We start from the raw sequence: 17486 nt of genomic DNA on the forward strand, positions 1-17486 counted from the left end.
AGTGCTGTGCTGCCTGGATCACAGAACTGAGGGTGGCGAGGAGAGGGCTCCCTCCATCTCTCTGCTCTCCCTTCTGGCTAAACAGAGGTCCCACTGTGAGCTGAGGGACCAACAGAGGATGGTCCAACCACTGGGCATTGTTTGGAGAGGGCATGGCAGGACCTGGGACTCCTGCTGCAGCTTCTCTCCTTCTTCATCTGCCATTGGAGCCAAGCAAATGCAGCCACCACCCTGGTGGTTTGCCTCTTCAGCATAGTCACCTGTGCTGGCCCAAAGGCTGTGGAGAGCCACTGGGGCACTGGGAGAGCAGCCTGTCCTTAAATATCAAGACTACTCCAGTTCAAGCTGTTTCTCAAATCAGGGATCCCATGACTGGTCCTGTTGCTGTTGTCTTCCTTGTTCTTTTCTGTTTCTCAAAGACTTTGTTCAGCTCTGACCTCTTTGAACATACTGTCAGCATTAACACTGGAGCAGATGCAGCAAAGATGAGCATAGAGATCCTTGTTGACACATGTATTGGCTCTGTTTCCTTGCCTGTAAAACAGAGCTAGTGCTTTTCTGTCAGTGTCATGATAATTGGTGAGTGCATGAGGGATCTGAAGGACAGGATACCTGTCCTGCCTTGGTTCACTTGTGCAGGCCAGAAGGGGCAAAGACAGCTCAGTGAGGATAGCCAGCACCCCTGGTCCATGGCTGGGCATGGGGCTTTCCATGGAACTGTCCCCTTCCATGGAAAAGGAGCATTTTTTCCGTGCTGGTGGAGTTGTATGTTTTGTCTGTCCTCCTCAGGTCAGCCCTGGAGTCCTGTGTCATGGCTGCTGTACTCAGACCTTCCCTCCATACAGTGAAAAGTGGTCCTGGTAGGAGATTTGTAGATGAGCAGTAGGAGACAAGTCTGGTCTATCAAGGAGTGGTACCAGATGACCTGTGAGTTGTTTCTGCCCTGAGTTAGAAAAGGTTGTTCTCCACTGTGGAGAGCAGAGTAATTGGGATGGACCAGCACATTTATATCTGCATTTTTGTTTGTGGTTTTCTTTCTGGCTTTGGGATGGGAATCCAAGCTGTAAAGCTGGTGCTGTACAAAAACCAGTGCCTTACTGAAGATGTGGAGAAACCTGCTCTCAAAACTGTCCTTGCAATCAGAGTGCTGTGTCTAAACAAAAAAAAAAAAGGGCATATTCCCTTCTTGAAATAGTTTTTCAAGACTTCTCTTAATCACCTCAAGTTGCAAAACTGTTCCCCAATGTTTATTGCCAGGACTGCCTCATAAAAACTTTGTCATCTCAGAGATGATACTTCAATGCCCCTCAAAATAAATGTGTAATTCTTGGTTTGCTATAAGATACCAAGTCCCTCCAAATGGTGTGCTTACTGTTGTACACACAGCTTGGTGTCTCTTAATGTGTACTGATAATGTAATCAGTTTGTTACTATTGATGAGGGGAGAGTTATTTGATCAGAAACTAAAGGAGAAAACAAATTCAACAAGAACCTCAATCAGATGGTTGTATACTTTCAGTTTGACAGTTTTACAAATATCAGTTTTAAGAAGCAAATGAGAATCTATTTGTTCTACAACAAGTTCAGCTAAAATCCAGCAAGAAGAAATAACCTCCTTGTTATTTAATTTGATGTGCCAGTGTAGTAGAGATGCTTCTTAAAAGGTCCATACGTTGATGATATGGATCCCTTTTAGTGTGGACAGGAGGGTTGACAACCTCATTTTGGCTAATAAGATTAGTTGATAATGATTAACACCTCCCATGCTCACCATGGCATGAATTTATAGTGGGCAAAGAAGCACTTAAGATAATTAAAGCCAGGCTTAGTGCATGTAAACAATTTAGAGAAATTTTTATCTTATGAGAAAATAGGAAGAAGAGCAGACAATAAGTAACCAAGAAATGATTGAAAGTTACAACTATCATGGTTTGCTTGTAAGAGCTAGTTTTTCTATTTATAAGGTCTCTTGCTGCTCTGATATTAAAAAATAGCAACTAATAATCAAGTTCCCTTGTCTAAATTGTGCACCATTTGACAAATTGGGAAAGAATCTAGGCATAAGAGCAAATTGTGTTGGTTAGCAGCAGCGATCTACGGCCAAATAAATCTTCTTTGACAAACTTCTCCGATAAATTGATGTTCTGACTCCTGTGTTTAGGTGAATGTAGCAGTGGCATCTGTGATGAGGCAGCCTGCATCAACAGTGGCACCTGTACTGCAAGCAAAGCAGACTCTTACATTTGCCTCTGTCCTCTTGGATTTAAAGGTCATCATTGCGAGGAAGGTGAGTGGATGCTGGGATGCCTCTATGTCTTTGTGTGTGCTACTTAGTGTTTGATGTGTTTTCCACGTAGAGACACCCAAGGAGGTCTCTCTCTGACAGAAGAGAATACTTGTTACTTTATCTTTTTGAAGTCAGGCACTGAAAACCTTCCCTTACTGCTTTGGAGCTACATCCAGCTCCTACATAGTCTGTTATTCTCAAACCTCTTTGCTTATTTAAGCTAACTGTACTCAAGCATCTTGAAATTCTTATTCAGAAGTTAAAATAATGTACCACTCTACAGCTGAACATTAATCCTAAAAAAATTCCCATGCTTGCTAATATCAGAGATGCAAGTAGTAAAATACATCTGGTGTCATTTTTTGTGCTGTAGAAATTTTCATGCTACCACCCACTGTGTGCATGCTTGCTACTTTGAAAGGCACTATTATGAATCACTAAAGAAAAGGTACAAAATGCTTTACAGTACAAACACATCCCTGGAAAAGGAATGGATTGACTAGTATTGGGTAGGATTATAAAATATTTTTAATTTAGATGAGAAAAAAAAAAATCAGGTTGTTCTGCTAATTATTAGCTTAAATACTTAACACAAGGAACAGACACTGGTTGGTAAGAGTCAATCCTTTATGTTTGAGCCTCAAGTGACCTGCTTTTGATTTCTGGATTTCCAGCACTCACCTTGGCCATACCTCAGTTCAACGAATCCTTAAGATCATTTGCTAGCACACCCTGGCCCTTGGAACCACAGAATTACCTTTCCTTCATGGAGTTTGAGCTGACATTTCGTCCAGATTTAGAGACTGGTGTCCTTTTGTACAGCTATGACACAGACAGCAAGGACTTCCTCTCCATTACCCTGGTGGCTGGCTACGTGGAGTTCAGGTTTGACTGCGGCTCAGGAACAGCTGTTATCAGGTAAATGCTGGTGTTTGCTTCCCAACAGTGCCACCCTGCTGATCCAGGAGAGGAGTGGGCTGGAAAGGGTCACAGCCTGTGATGAGATGTGCGAGCCCCTTGGTCTCTTGTGCCTGCGTCTGAGGAAGCACAGAAGCGCAATTAAGCACAATAATTTTGGTCAAGGGGACAAGATTTTTTTCCTACATCAGTGTATTTCAAAGCTTTATGCTTTGTCTTACTGCAGATGTGCAATTTGTGTCTGTACGGCATTGCAGTAATTCCCTTCTTGCCACCATGACACTGTTAGGGGATCTATAAATATTTTATGCATGTACTTTCTAGCCACAGGATTTCACAATAAGGGAACTTACGTGAGCATCCTCCTTTCTGGTTTCCAATTCCAAGCAGGGGTGCCAGGCTGGAGGTGGCACAAGAAGATACACCTCCAGGTCCCTCCACTTCCTCATAGTGCTGTTTTTTGAGGGACCTGAGGCTAGTATCCAATTTATATAATGTAAGCTGTCTAAAACATAAATTTGTGGTTTAACCTGGTCATCAAGGTTCCCAGGCAGACTTTCTGTGAGTGACTTATTGCATCCTAAAATTAATGTCAAGGAGGATAGAAGCAATGAAATGCCTCAAAACCACTGCTCCCTGCCCCGTGTAACTGAGTGCCCAGTCACTGGGCAGCTGTTCCTGGGCTTTCTGAAAAGGCACTGGGCTGAGCAGAGGCACTGAGTATCTTGGATAAGGCCCAGGAGGCTGCCAGTTTGACCAGGCTGACCTGATATTTATAAATGATCTATATAAAGCTTGGGCAAAATGTGTACACTGTCTGCAAGTCTTGCCTACCAATGATTCCTGTGGATGGGCATCAGGAATTTTGACTATACTGTGATTAGGGAAAATGTACTGATTTTACAATGAATGAGGACTCGAGCAAGCAAACTCATTCAGTTTTGCAGACAAAATTAGATAAGAAATATAAAGGGAGCAAACGCAAAATAATGCACAAGCCTGACAATGCACAGCTGTGAAAAACAGTGTTGTCAGACAGAGAAAGATCCTGGAGTCGTCATGGATAGCTCTGTGGAAGCAACAGCAAACTGTTTAGAGACAAATACAGAAAACTAAGTACAATGCAGAGAATTATTAGGAGTGTAATAAGGAAGAATGTCTCTGCTGAAGCCCACAATGCACCGTGTCTTGAAAACTTGCTGCTATTCTGGTCACATCGTTTCAAAAGAAATTGCCAAAATTAAAAAGGAAGAGTAGCTTTGACATCCAGGAGAGGGAATGAAACATCTTACAGAAAACTCTTCCGCAGCAGGACCTTTCAGCCTGGAAAGGAAGGAGATTGGTGGAAGTATGATAGAGGTTTTAAAATAATGAATGGCATGGAGATTAATGAGTATTCTGTATTTTTTCAATATGCAAAGAAAAGTAAGGAACCAAAGAAAATAAGACTTTTTTTTTTGGGTTTGGGGTTTGTTTTTTTTTTTTTCAGAGGGGTACATAAATACATTGTGGAAACTAATCGTCACAGCAAGTTACAGATGCCAAAACTATAAATAGGTTAAAAAAAATGGGACAAATTTGAAGAAAGCTCCATTGAGGGAGATCAAACGCAGTTGTACGGATGCAGCCTCTGACTCAGGAAATTGCTAAATGACAAGTTGCCAGAAGCTGAGAGGATATATCAAGGGAAGAATCACTTCATACTTGCCCTATTCTATTCTCTTGCTGAAAAGTGGCAGAAATAGCTAATTTTGGAGACCTTTTCTCCAACTCAGAATAGCCCTTCTTACAACAGCCTTCAATCTTTACTGATTGCGGCCTTCTAATTCCTGTTACTGGCAACCATAAAATACTAAAGTAGTTTTGTTTTTTTTTCTTCCAAGAATATTGTAGCACTTCAAAACACCTTGTACTAAAGTTTAACTGATATGTAGGGTTACGAAATGTAGAGAGAGCCACAAGCATATGCCTGGGAGTAGAAACTGCCCCTTTCTGCTGGAAAGCAGAACAGCAAGCTGGATGACAACTACTGCCGGAGCTACATGCACTGGAGGAAAAGAGCATGGCGAGGTAGCTGAGGAATGGGTGAGACTTAGGAGACCATCAGGATTCAGTGAAAAGTTGCCAGGCTGTCTTGTTAGCTCTTTTCCTAGATAAAATGTGCAACTGGCCCCCTGTCATCAGCTCTGTCGGTGATTAAATAAGACAAATAGATTCCCTGTTTTTCATGCCTGCCTGGTCAATGTCCGCTTAAAAGTCCATCTTAATCATACTGTGTCATGCCTACACTGTGTCTTTAACAGGGCTATAGCTCTGGTCATCCTGATACCTCTGCCATAGGACCACCAGGCTGTTACATATTATATTATAATCAGAACACAACCATAATAACTTTATAATTAGGATGAGGCAAGCTTATTTGTGTACGTCAGCAGCAGCAGTAGGAGAGCTGATGCTGATGAAGGTTGTGATTTCCTGTGTATCCCAGGATGGAAGCAGCACAGTGTGCTCTGGGGGCTCCACAGGCAGAAGGGATGCAGAGTGGGTGGCCAGATGCAGAACCTGAGCACTGAAATGTCTCAGAGGAGAAGCTGGTGGGATTTCCCTTGGCCAAGCAGGATCAAGATCTTCATGATCTGGTGTATTTTTAAGCTTTGGTTTACATGGGAAAAAGTAACCCCACAGCACATGAAGAGCCCGGAGCGTTCAGACATCAGAGGAAAGTGTCACCAAACTCATGTTGGTTTCAAAAAGCCCATGATTCCAGGAAAGAGCTTGCAGCTCTGAAGTGATGACTCTGCAAGGCGTAATCATTCCTGATTGTAATTAAATCTAGCAAAGCAGGAGGGTTAGCATGATGATGACCTAAGCAGCAGAGCAGATAATGTTTGTATTGCCACTTACTGTGTACCAAACCTATCTGTTTCCTTTATATGTAGATGCTGGCTTCTTCAGGGTGATTAGATTTCCTTAGCTATTGATTTATCCAAGACAGTTAAACCCTAAATGGTGCTGCATAAGAATGAGGACAAGTGACTGGCGTTGCTTGATAATATTTTTAGTGGCATTTTTGTGAACCAAGTGTCATTCAGAAATGTCAAGTAATACTGCCAGCATCATTAAAATAGATAATAATGAGCTTTAAGAAAATTTGAAGTATCAAAAAGAAAAACAAAACCCCATGACAGAAAGGTTTCAAAACTGATGTTGATTGTTAAGGAAAAAAAAGAAAAGAAAATATTATTTTCATATTTTCAAAATTATATAAATTTTTTAATCAGCATTTGAATCACTATTGACTCACTATTTCAGATTACAATTGTTTTCCTTGTTTTTTCATTTCAGAATATGGGGTTTTTTTTTGTTTTGTTTTTAAATGCAAGTATTCTGAAAACACAAAACATGATTTCATCCCCAGAAAGTATGTATTTTTTCACTGAAGCTGGGAAGTCTTAGGGGTCCTAGATAACACAGTTCTGATTTTTCCAGCTTGGCCAGTAAATCAAACAAAAGTTTCCAGTTCTCCTGGAGAAAGGCTGCTACATCTCATTTAGACATAAAATGCTTTGACCAGTGTAGTAAAATGACATTTGAAAACAAGACACAAAGATCTATAGAACTTGTGAAGGGGAATGTGGTTTTGCCCTTCATACAGGCTCCTATTCATATTAGTGGTATGCCAGTAAAGATTGTAAGAACTGTTTAAAAATGCTTCCTTGAGACTGGTGAATGCTTTCCACAAGTGGGGATTATTGTTCCTAGCCAAGATCTCATCACATCATTAGGATAATTTTTTAATTACTTCCCTTTTATGTACAGCATCCGGGCTGCACATGTGTGTGTATAGATGTCAGTGTAACAGGTTGCATAAATAGAGCTGATAAGCCAACACAAAGTAGTTCTGTTTGAAATGAGCATGAAGAATGTGGAGCTAGACCAGGCATTAAGTGGGAAGCCTTTAGTGAATTGAGGATGTACAGCTGAGACAAAAACTCATTTTTATGTGTTATAAATGACTGAGCAGAAAAACTAGCACAGAGGTAGCTAAAGTGTGTGCTGGTTATAGTGTTTCACTTATAAATAAAAATAGAGTGCTTGTTATTTGCCCTAGAAATATGGTCTTTGCTGATGGGGCTCAGAAGATTGTTACTTCCTTATAAGGGTAGAATCGCAGTGGCTGATATTTATTTTTTATTTAGAAAATCATCTCAGAAGACTTGACTTTTTAACATTGCCGAGTATTAGAAAGGCACAGTATTACATGCTTGAAAATTTTCTTTCCCTTAAAACAGGAGTGAAGAACCTGTCAGCCTGGGCCAGTGGCATGAGCTGCGAGTGTCTCGCACGGCAAAGAATGGTATCCTGCAGGTGGACAAACAGAAGCCAGTGGAAGGGATGGCAGAGGTGAGCTTATGGCAGACTTGGCTTGGAGGCAGCTGTCAAGTGATTGCATGTTAGACTGCACTGCCTGCTCTCAAAGCTCTAGCTTAAAACAGTATACACTTTAGGGCAACATTTTCTTAAGCCCAGAGTTGGGAATTTGTGCATAAGGTCTTCCCTCTGAGGACAAGGACACCCATAAAGGCAGGGATCCCACTGGAATCCAACTGTACCTGCTCCTGACACAGAACTGGACTCACATTTTTGTTCTGGCTCATATATCTTCCTGAGGTTCTTTTGTTAGCTCTTGTTGTGGCTAAGTCTGTTGTGCAGCGTGTGCACTGTGAGAGGTTTAATTTGGGGGAGTATCATGCTAAAAAGTATGTTCCCAGTCTTTTTTTACCTCTTGCTGAATATAGTCCTGGAAAGGTAGACCTGAAGAAAATTGTTTCTTTGTCTTCTTCTTGCTAAAATGATTTGCAGGCCAGAGTAAGTACTGGAACAATTAGACAGTTGATGACTTGCTTTTTGTTCTTCACTCACCAAGTGATCATTGTGAGTCAAATTTCTAATAAAGTGAAACTGTACTTGTACCAAGCAGGATATTCACTCTAAGCACTTAAATGCCTGCGCAGAGATACATTTTCTATCTTGATAAAAGCCAAGGCAAGCCCTGCACCTGCTTGGGAAATGTCTTTTACCTGGAGGACAGTGCAGACAGAAAACCAGACTCCAGATCCCATGGCAGAAAAAACCCATAGCAGGCTTTCCAGAAAACTGGGAAACTTTTATCAAAACTTTGACTTTTCTTGAAAATTTAAATAAAGTGAAATTCCAGTTGTCTGTCAGGAAACAAATTGAATGAGAAACAGTTGACTGGAGCACTCAAGACTTCTTTAGATAGATGGGTTAAGGTGAACACTCCCATTTTTTTCCTCTTAAGTGCTGCATTGCAGTGCTGCAGGAGGAGGGTGGCTGGGAGCCATGAAAGCACAAGCTTCTGCAGGACTGGAGTTACACAGTTATTCTGTCTTTAGCTGTTAAATGTCTTTCACTCAACTCCAGGACCCTGAATATTCCCACCAGGTATCCTGAGCAAGTGCTTCTGGTAATTGATGCAAACTCAATGTTTCTTTCATTTAGCCCCGTATCTTCCAGTAGGTTATCTCTTAGATGTTGGAAATACTGAATGAGTCTCTGTTGCATGAACTTTGCTCTGATTTTAGCTTTATGAACCTAATTCTGGTTATAGATTTACATCAGTGTTCCTCAAATCTTTGCAAATAAAGCTAGCTGTGCAGTCAGAAAACACAATGAGTCAGTTTCCTTTCTTCCTTCAGTATTGCCATTTTGAAATAATTGGGATTTTTCAGCTGCTTCTGACAGGGATAGTATAAAGTCAATCAGGAATGTCCTACAATGGCTTTCTTGATTGTACAAAGAAGAGGCATTGAAATAAGCTATATGACAACTAATTGAAGATAGAAGCATGGTTCCAGCTACTCTTATAAAATGTTATTCTATGTTTCTTGCAGGGGGCTTTTACACAGATTAAATGCAGCTCTGAAATATTTATTGGTGGAGTCCCTAATTATGATGATGTGAAGAAGAACTCTGGGATCCTCAGACCCTTCAGTGGGAGCATCCAGAAGGTGTGTGCCCAGAGAAACACACTGTGGGTGGGCATTTATTTCCATTGTATCCATGCACGCTTTTTGTGCCGTTATTTGACTGGCAATATTCAAAACAATCACGGATTTCACCTCAGGAGCCCACCATGAAGTGGTTAAATGATTATTTCACAGTGAAAAGTCCGCCTAGTGCATTCTTACAACCCCATGGAGATGTGCACCATACTGCTTTCCCCTCTTTCAATTTTACATGGGACACATGAATGGAGGAGGTGTTTTCCATTGTTAGCAGACATTAGGGATGATGTTCCCATGTGGTCAGCTGAGCATGAGTGCAGTTTGTATCAGGCCTAGTAAATAATCAAATGAAAGTGCAAGCTGAACTTACATTTTTCTTTCTAAACATAATTAAAATAACTCAGATAAAGTTGAAATGTTGGCCCTGAATGCTCACAGTTTTCGTGGAGTGAGTTGCATCAGATTAGTGCAAAGAAATACCAAATAAAACCAAATTTTTAATAATAGTTTTTATTAAAAAAAAAAAAAAAGAAAAGAAAAAGAAAAGCTCTACAGTTGCTCCAAGACAGAAAAGTAATTGTAGTTCAGTGTAAATGGTTTAATCAGTCAGTCTGACACTTTTTACTGTCTTTGTCAGCTGTCCAGCAGAAAACATGAGGTTCAGGAAAACTGGGAGAGTGAGTAATAGTGATAGGAGCACATGAACATCATTGGGAAGGTAGACTTGACTACACAATGTATTTTGGATGCAAGATAGGGAGCCTAGGAGCAGTTAACAGGTGAGGGGTCATACAATAGAGGGAAGGTACTGATAAGGATTGGGAAATGCAGAGTGTGAGCCTTTATCTCTATGATGTACTTAGTAAGGTGGATTTGTGTTCTCAGAGGCATGAATGGGATGTCAGGGAAAAGTACTGCCTGCCTTTTGGGCACTGGGAACGTTTGGTTGCCTTCTTTACACATGGATTTTGGAGAACTGTACCGAAACAGAGCTGCAAACATCACCAAGTACTGGAAAATATGCAGTATATAGAAAGACCTGAGATCAGAATGTGTTTAGTTTAGTTAGATAAGGCTGAGAAGTGCCTTTATTGTGGTCTTCTAGTTCCTAGATAAGGATGAGATTTCTTGGGATACATGGTGCTGGAATTATGCAAAAAAAAAAAACATGATGAGAAACAAGGGCTGGAAACGGAATAGAATTTTAAAACAAAAGATGTATTTTTATGAGTGGAGGCTTGTTAACCTCTGGAACAAAATTTGGAAGGAAACTGAAAACATAATGGAGTCTTCCCCAGTTCATTACATGACAGGACTGGATGCTTTTTCTGCTGTTAGAGTTGTGTAGTGCTTTGTGTAACCTCTTCTCCGGGTTGGATCCCCTAAGGTGCATTGTCCAAGTTATGCAGGAGCCAGAGCAACTATTACCTTTCTCAGTTCTGGCCTTAAAATCTATTGTTTCTTAAGATGTACTTATTTTGATGTAGCTGAGATCAGATGCTGTGCCTGCATGCAATCTCTTGCTGAGATGTCAGCTGAGATTATACAAACGTTGGTTTATTTTGGAGAACATATGCTGTTGACATATTGGGAAAATCCCAGCATTTAGCAGTTCTCTTCCATTTATATACAAACAGTTTTGTGAAGTCATTATTTATGTTTTTCATTCATCTTAACTCTAGCTTCTTTCAGGCAAGATGAGATACTAGAAGGCAATAGAAAATGTGAAAAACAAGCTGTTCTGCTTAGTATTTCTGTTGTCAACACTCATCTCCTGGGGGGCTTTCTGATCTCAGAAATGCTTTTCTTCAGCAGCACTCATCTAATTTGACCATTCCAGCTCGCAGTTCAGCTACAACCAGTGTTGCACCAGTGTTCAAGCAAGGGCCTGGTAAATTCCACACAGCTTCACCCCTTACAGGGGTTGCCTAAGGCTGTTTCACAAGACACAAAAGAGATTAATCTCCAGGGGATCAGGAGGAGCAATAGTATGAGTTGGACCTCTGTAACTGGAAAACACACAAGAATAGGGTTTGGGCCAAGTTTTGAGAGTTACATTTCTCTAAAGTCTTTCAGAGGAATCTTCTAAACTAGCAGTGGGATACTCTGGATTTGGAAGTTTTAACATTGTCTTTTCACACCTTTTTTTTTTGGTTTTTTTTCATATAGATTATCTTGAATGACCGGACAATTGATGTGAAACAGGATTTCAGTTTTGGAATCAACCTAGCAAATGCTGCCCACCCCTGTGTGACCTCGCCGTGTGCAAATGGAGGCACCTGCATTCCCAAGAAGGACAGCTATGAGTGTGACTGTCCCCTGGGCTTTGATGGGCAGCACTGCCAAAAAGGTAACAATGGCTGGATATCAACCCAGGGATCAGGAGCTGATCACACAAATAAGGAAGATTTGGCACCTACAACTGCTGCTGTACACATGTCTTTAAATAGAAACCCCGGAGGCCAGAGTACCCCTTTCATCTGTGCACTTTCCATGTATCTAGGGAAGAATTTGTTTTGTTATTTAGGAATGTGGTAACTGTTATCCCAGCACGGTGCTAGGATCCGTAGATAGCAGCCTGGTATCTGGTTGCTTGTGGTGAGCAGTGCTGAACACTGACACTTCGTACAGGTCCCTAATTGTGCAGTGCTGTGCAAAGGGGGAATTCCTGCCAGGGTCCTCCAGCCAGCAGTTGTGTTACATCCTGAAGCACGAGCATGGATAACCCTTGTAATTTTATCCACCATACAGCTGACAGCAAGGTCTGCTCCTGTTTTTGGCCCTGACTGCTCTGATGGAGATTGCACCATCTGCACAGATCCTGCCTTGGTGGGGTGGAGGAGCCCACCAAGGAGGAAAACTCATACACGTGCACATTAGTCTCTTTTCTTCAGAGCCACTGTAATAGCTTAGACCTTAGATTCAGGAAAGGGTTAAGATCCCAAGAAAAGTGTTTAAAAAGTGTGCTTTGGGTTATTCCACTAGATGGAGTCGTTTCACTTCTGTCAAGCTTGATCTCAAAAAATTTCTGAGGGGAGGTTTTGTAATGTAACAGTAAACTCGGTTCAGAAGAGCTGGCTGACATTACTGTCTTCACCCACTGCTTCATTTCTCATAGTCATAAACTTCAAAGTTAAATGTAGTGGTTTTGGTTAAATTGCAATGAATATATTGGCCTTTTTTTCAAAACAGACAATATCTTAGAACAAAGCATTATAATAAAATGCAGTGCAAGGAACCCCTTTGCTTACGTTGTTATGGTCTAACTAAGAGCTGAAACAACGTCATTTACCCTGGCTTTTGTGTAGGGAGGCAGGAGAATTGGGATTTTGAATTTCTAGGTATGTGCAGGGTGCTCAATTCCTGACTTCAAATGGTATTGGCAGCTGTCCCAACACATGTCCAAAGGCAGTCAGTCAAGGGAATGCGTTGCAGCTGGGTGTCTGACTGCCTGCTGCTGGGGCTGCAGCTTCTCACCTCTGCTCAGCTCCCTGTGCTGAGCCCAGGGAGCAGTGTCTGAGCCCATGGCACCAGCAGTGCTGCCACTTGGCTGGCATGTCCTCCCTGTTGTCACCTCAGTGGATGTCCAGGCTTTCAGAGACAGCCTGAAGCACATTTTCCTATGACTTAGCCAGATCCTGGGTGCTGCTGCCTATGTGAATCCAATCTTTGTTCATTTTTAAGGGTGTCCAAAAGCATGAACCACTTGGTTTCTCTTCCTGATACCTGTGGCTCTAATTCAGGTGCAGCTCAACCTCCCTGCACATGGCAGCAACCTCAGCTGCCACCAAAAATGGAAAGGTTTTCTGATAGATGTGCATAGAGCATGGAGTTGTTCCTGACCCTCAGTTCATGACAGCCTTGATGAGAACCGCCTGAAACAGATTCCTCAAAGTAATCCTTACCTGTGTCTCTGTTGCGGTGTAGACATTCTTAAGGTGAGATGCACATCTGTGTCCACTTCTGTTTCACAACAGGGTTTTGGTGAGTGCACTCAGAAGGTATGTGAGGTGAAGGCACTATCTTCATCCTCCTTGGTGGTAGGCTGCTGTAAAAAACCCTAAAAAACAAAGTGCTTTTGAGGGAGCTCACCTCATTCCTCAAAATTACACACGCCGCTTAAAAACTCAAGTAATGCTGGTATGAGGTATATGAGATATTGATTCATATTGTAATGGATCATTAGCTGAAGATTCAATAGGGTTTCTGCTGGCATCTAGGTTTTATATCTTCTGTCCAAGCTTGGGGGGTGCTAAAGGTGTTTTTATACTTTAACTGTAAGATGGAATAGGACAGCAAACTCTTGTTTTCCCTTGGCTAGAGCTGATCCCTGGGTAAAGCCTCAGGAGTCACTGAGATTTGAGAAGCAGGAGTAGCAGAAGGATTTGCTGCTGGTCCCACCTGTCTGTCCCTTTGTGTGTTTTGAGCAGACAAATATAGGTACTTGGAGCAAGCCAGTTATGAAAACAGTACTACCTTCACAGGTGATTGTAGTCACTTATGCAGATGGTAGGTGGGAGATTACACATTTGTGGAAAAGTGGGTATGAAGTTGGACTAAAGGAGATTTTTATGCTTTAGAATAATAAACCCAGAATGTTCTTGTTTTGTTTTGTGCTGACTCACTGCAGAGTGTGGAAGTTACTGCCTGAACAGTAAGTACTGCAAATTATGTGAAAACTGCTCTGTCATTGTGTGTTTGTCTGGATGCTGGGTTTCCATTAAGCCTGGCAAGTTTCTGTCATTAAGCCAAAATATTTCCTAAGGTTATATAGTACTTCCTTAAACATCGTGCTGTTGATACTTCAAACTGCATCCACAGCATTTGCCAAGCTCAGAACAGTGGCTATAGAGTTGTCCCTGCATTTGCAGAGCAGAGGGCCAGGGTTTTGTGGTGTGACTTCAGGCTGCCCTGCAGTCCAGAGCTCCCTCCTGCTTGGCACGAGAGCTTTGGGACTTGTCTGCTGAATCGCGACGAGCAAAGAATGAAGGTGTGTAGTCCTTGACCTCCTTACTGGCTCTGCTCCCTTCCAGCTGCAAAGATCCTGGCTGCATCAAGGTTACTGCTAAAATTTGCTTGTTCTTCTGCACTCAGATTCAGTGAAACAAGTGAAGAGCGAGCAGAGGAAAATGCCCATTTTTTAAGCTCTCTAGAGGAAAATCAGAGTACTCTGGCACAGGCAAAGGTTGCTGCATGACATAGCCACCTTCCCCTGCTGAAGGCAAGAGTAGTGGGGCTTGAGTGCAGGATGTGGTGGGGGAACAAGGGCTCCTTTCATGCTCTGCTACCATCAGAAGCTGTCCAGTGCAGGAAGTGTCAGACCTGGTGAGGAATGTTTGGCCAGTGTAACACAACTTTTTGCAATCTTCCAACGACGTTGGCAGACTGCAGACTGGACATTAGGCAGCTTTCCTGATTTCACTGTGGATGAAAACAGTCATTCATCACTATCTAAAATTCTCAGTCTTGGCACCTAGAGCTAAATTTCATATTATTGTTGCTGGCTGCCAGACTACACCAATTGTTGCATATCTGTGTCACAGTGAGCTCTAAAAGCCCGGCCAGACCCTGTGTTGCATAAAGAAAGCAAGCATCCTTGCCCTGGAAAGCTTGAAATTTATATAGATGGGATTAGCTGTGGGTTGAAGGGATTATTCCTCAGTAAGAAAATAGGATGAAGGCATCTATTTTAAGTAATTTATACAACTGGCTTATATTAATGCAGCAGTTATGGGAGATCAGCAACAAACTGTAGGATGTTCACTCAACAAAAAAATCTGTTGGGCTCGTAGCCTGGCGAAGGGCTCTGTATCAGGGATGTTCCGTGGTTTATGTCACACAGCTGAGTTGTTTTGCCAAAGTCTTCTCTGTGGGCAGCAGTGCACCATCTCCAGTTCTGGCTGCAATGTTTGCCACTGTCCCAGCCATACACCATAGGGGCACCTGGGGCTGTCCCTAGAGAAATGCTGTATAGGGGATACAGGAAAAGACCCCCAAGGCTGCACTGCAGTGTTGAACGCCCCAAAGGGCTCCACAGCCTCTGCCATGCAGCCTTTAGTATAGTCCCAGTTGTTTTCAATAGACTAAAGTGATCTGGGACTCTGGACTCGGTAACTCCTCCCTGAGATAGCCTGGCCCCCTTACTGCACCCCAGGGATGAGCTCTGAGCAGGCAGCAGCACTCTGTGCAGTCACATGCACGGAGAGAGAACACAGGGGGCAGCTCACAGGTTGTGTGTGCTGCCTCTCAGCCTGCCTTTGCAGGGTGAGAGGTCCCTGATGTGCCCTGCATATGGTGCTCTGTTAGCAGCTGGGGAGGAGTTTCTTAGTCCATACACAAAGGTGGTTAATGCAGTCTTTGGCAGGAGGGAGTGTTGAACCACATCGAGAATCAAGGAATGTGGAAATGGGGGTAAAGAGAAGATTTGCAATGTTTTCCCAGTGCTTCGTAATTTTCTGCACTAATGTTTGTAGTGGAGCAATACCTTAGGCTCCTGGCATGGAGGCTGTAAGCAAAGGGACTTCAGCCATTAAATTCCCTTAACTGCTGCCCCAACATTTAGGTAAAATCTGGCAGTGCCTGTTTGCACAGCAGTGTGGGTTCAGCTCAGTTCTGTGTCACTGGTAGGCACCTGCCACCACAGGAATAAATCAATAAAAGAGTCTTGTCTCTTTTTTTCCTTCCCTTTCCAAGTAAGCTGTCTGACACTCATCTTCATTTTTTTGTATTTACTTCTCAGCCATTACAGAAGCAATTGAAATCCCACAATTTATTGGTCGCAGTTACCTCACATATGATAATCCAGATATCCTGAAAAGGTAATCTATCTCCTGTGGACGCAAGTATTCTGTTTCTTAAATGTTATAATGTTAGGAGCATTATGTGAGGGAGTGTAGTATATGTACATGTTTTAAGCTGTATTTATAATATTTCTAACTGTACTTCTGCCATATTTTTAAATGTCAGGGGAAAATACATTTTAAGTGCATATCCTTGTAGCTTAGTTTATTATACTTGTGCATCTTGCAGCCTGTCAAATAATAAATAGTGCACCTATGTCTGGCACAGAGAGGGACTGGTTTTTCCCTGAGGGCAGAGAACAGACATACAGAGCTTGTGTCTCAAAAGGGACTAAGGACCTTAACTCCTTTTTAACTCTTGCTTTAGCCTAACATTTAGGTCCTCAAAGTTACTTTTTTGACTGCTTTGTATCCTAGAACATCCCCACATTTGAGCAAATCTTGGCTTGTTTCAACAAGTTCCTCCATCTACCTTTATTTCAGCCACTGAGTAGAGAAGGGTGTCCTCACCTGCCATTTGGTACCTCCCACCTACTCCTCCCACCTCCACTGGCTTCTGAGGGCATCACATCTGCTGGGCATCCTCAAAATCTGCTTTTTCGGCTGGATTTCACACTAGGCTAGAGGAATAAAAAGATTTTCTCTTAATTATATGGAATAACCTAGCGGCTGTTGTGTGGAGAGATGAGTTAAATTCCCCCACTCTGAAATGATGGAAATGGGGATGTGAGCCAGAATCCTTCACAGATCAGCATGTAAATGAGTTGCAGGAGAGTAACCCACCAGACCAGCAGAGACTAAATACTGCATCATGTTTTTTTGAAAGGAGACTGGCACAATTTAGTATTTTACTATTATTTCCTTCTTCTACATTAAACAGGGTATCAGGAACAAGAACGAACGTGTTCATGAGGTTTAAAACCACAATGAAGGAAGGCCTTTTGATGTGGAGAGGAAACAGTCCCATGCGACCTAACAGTGATTTCATCTCCCTGGGCCTTCAGGAGGGAGCATTAATATTCAGGTAAACTTTCTTTCCCTTGTTTGTGTAACACACAGGGCTCAGAGGAGTTTCTACAATTCACAGAGTGCACTTGTCCCTTGGCACAGTGTGAGACACTCTCATCCTCAAAGTTTTGTTCAATGATGGATCCCATTTTCTGTCTGGGAGAGGATGTAAGCTGAAGAGGTAATATGCTGCAAGATTTGCATCACAGTTTTTCAGATATCAGGGCTTTATTGTGATTTTCTGAAAGATTTCTTATGAGGGGATGAATACTCTTGGTAAGCCCCCCACATCCCTATTAAATCTGTCTCAGGCAGAGCAGGGTAGGGCTGGCAGGGGTCAAGGACAAACTTTGGTGGTGCCACTGCTCACTGTGGGCTCGCTGTTTGCCAGACAGTGCACACAGGAGCAGGGCTTCCACCACCTCAAACCCCCAGAAATCCTGC

The 17486-nt window shown here is 42.4% G+C and overlaps 1 protein-coding gene across 2 annotated transcripts in view; it reads left to right on the plus strand.

Moving 5' to 3' along the window:
• Window positions 1-17486, plus strand: part of EGFLAM (EGF like, fibronectin type III and laminin G domains) — a 74715-nt gene that overhangs the window by 52125 nt on the left and 5104 nt on the right. For both annotated transcript variants that reach the window (XM_084224611.1, XM_084224612.1), the window contains exons 14-20: window positions 2162-2287; window positions 2962-3205; window positions 7498-7609; window positions 9121-9237; window positions 11404-11584; window positions 15974-16052; window positions 16915-17058. In XM_084224611.1, the coding sequence (XP_084080737.1) occupies window positions 2162-2287; window positions 2962-3205; window positions 7498-7609; window positions 9121-9237; window positions 11404-11584; window positions 15974-16052; window positions 16915-17058 (1003 nt within the window). The remainder of the gene's footprint in view (window positions 1-2161; window positions 2288-2961; window positions 3206-7497; window positions 7610-9120; window positions 9238-11403; window positions 11585-15973; window positions 16053-16914; window positions 17059-17486) is intronic.

The sequence above is a fragment of the Fringilla coelebs genome (genome assembly GCF_963513975.1).
Source record: "Fringilla coelebs genome assembly, chromosome: Z".
In the NCBI taxonomy this organism is placed as follows: Eukaryota; Metazoa; Chordata; class Aves; order Passeriformes; family Fringillidae; genus Fringilla; species Fringilla coelebs.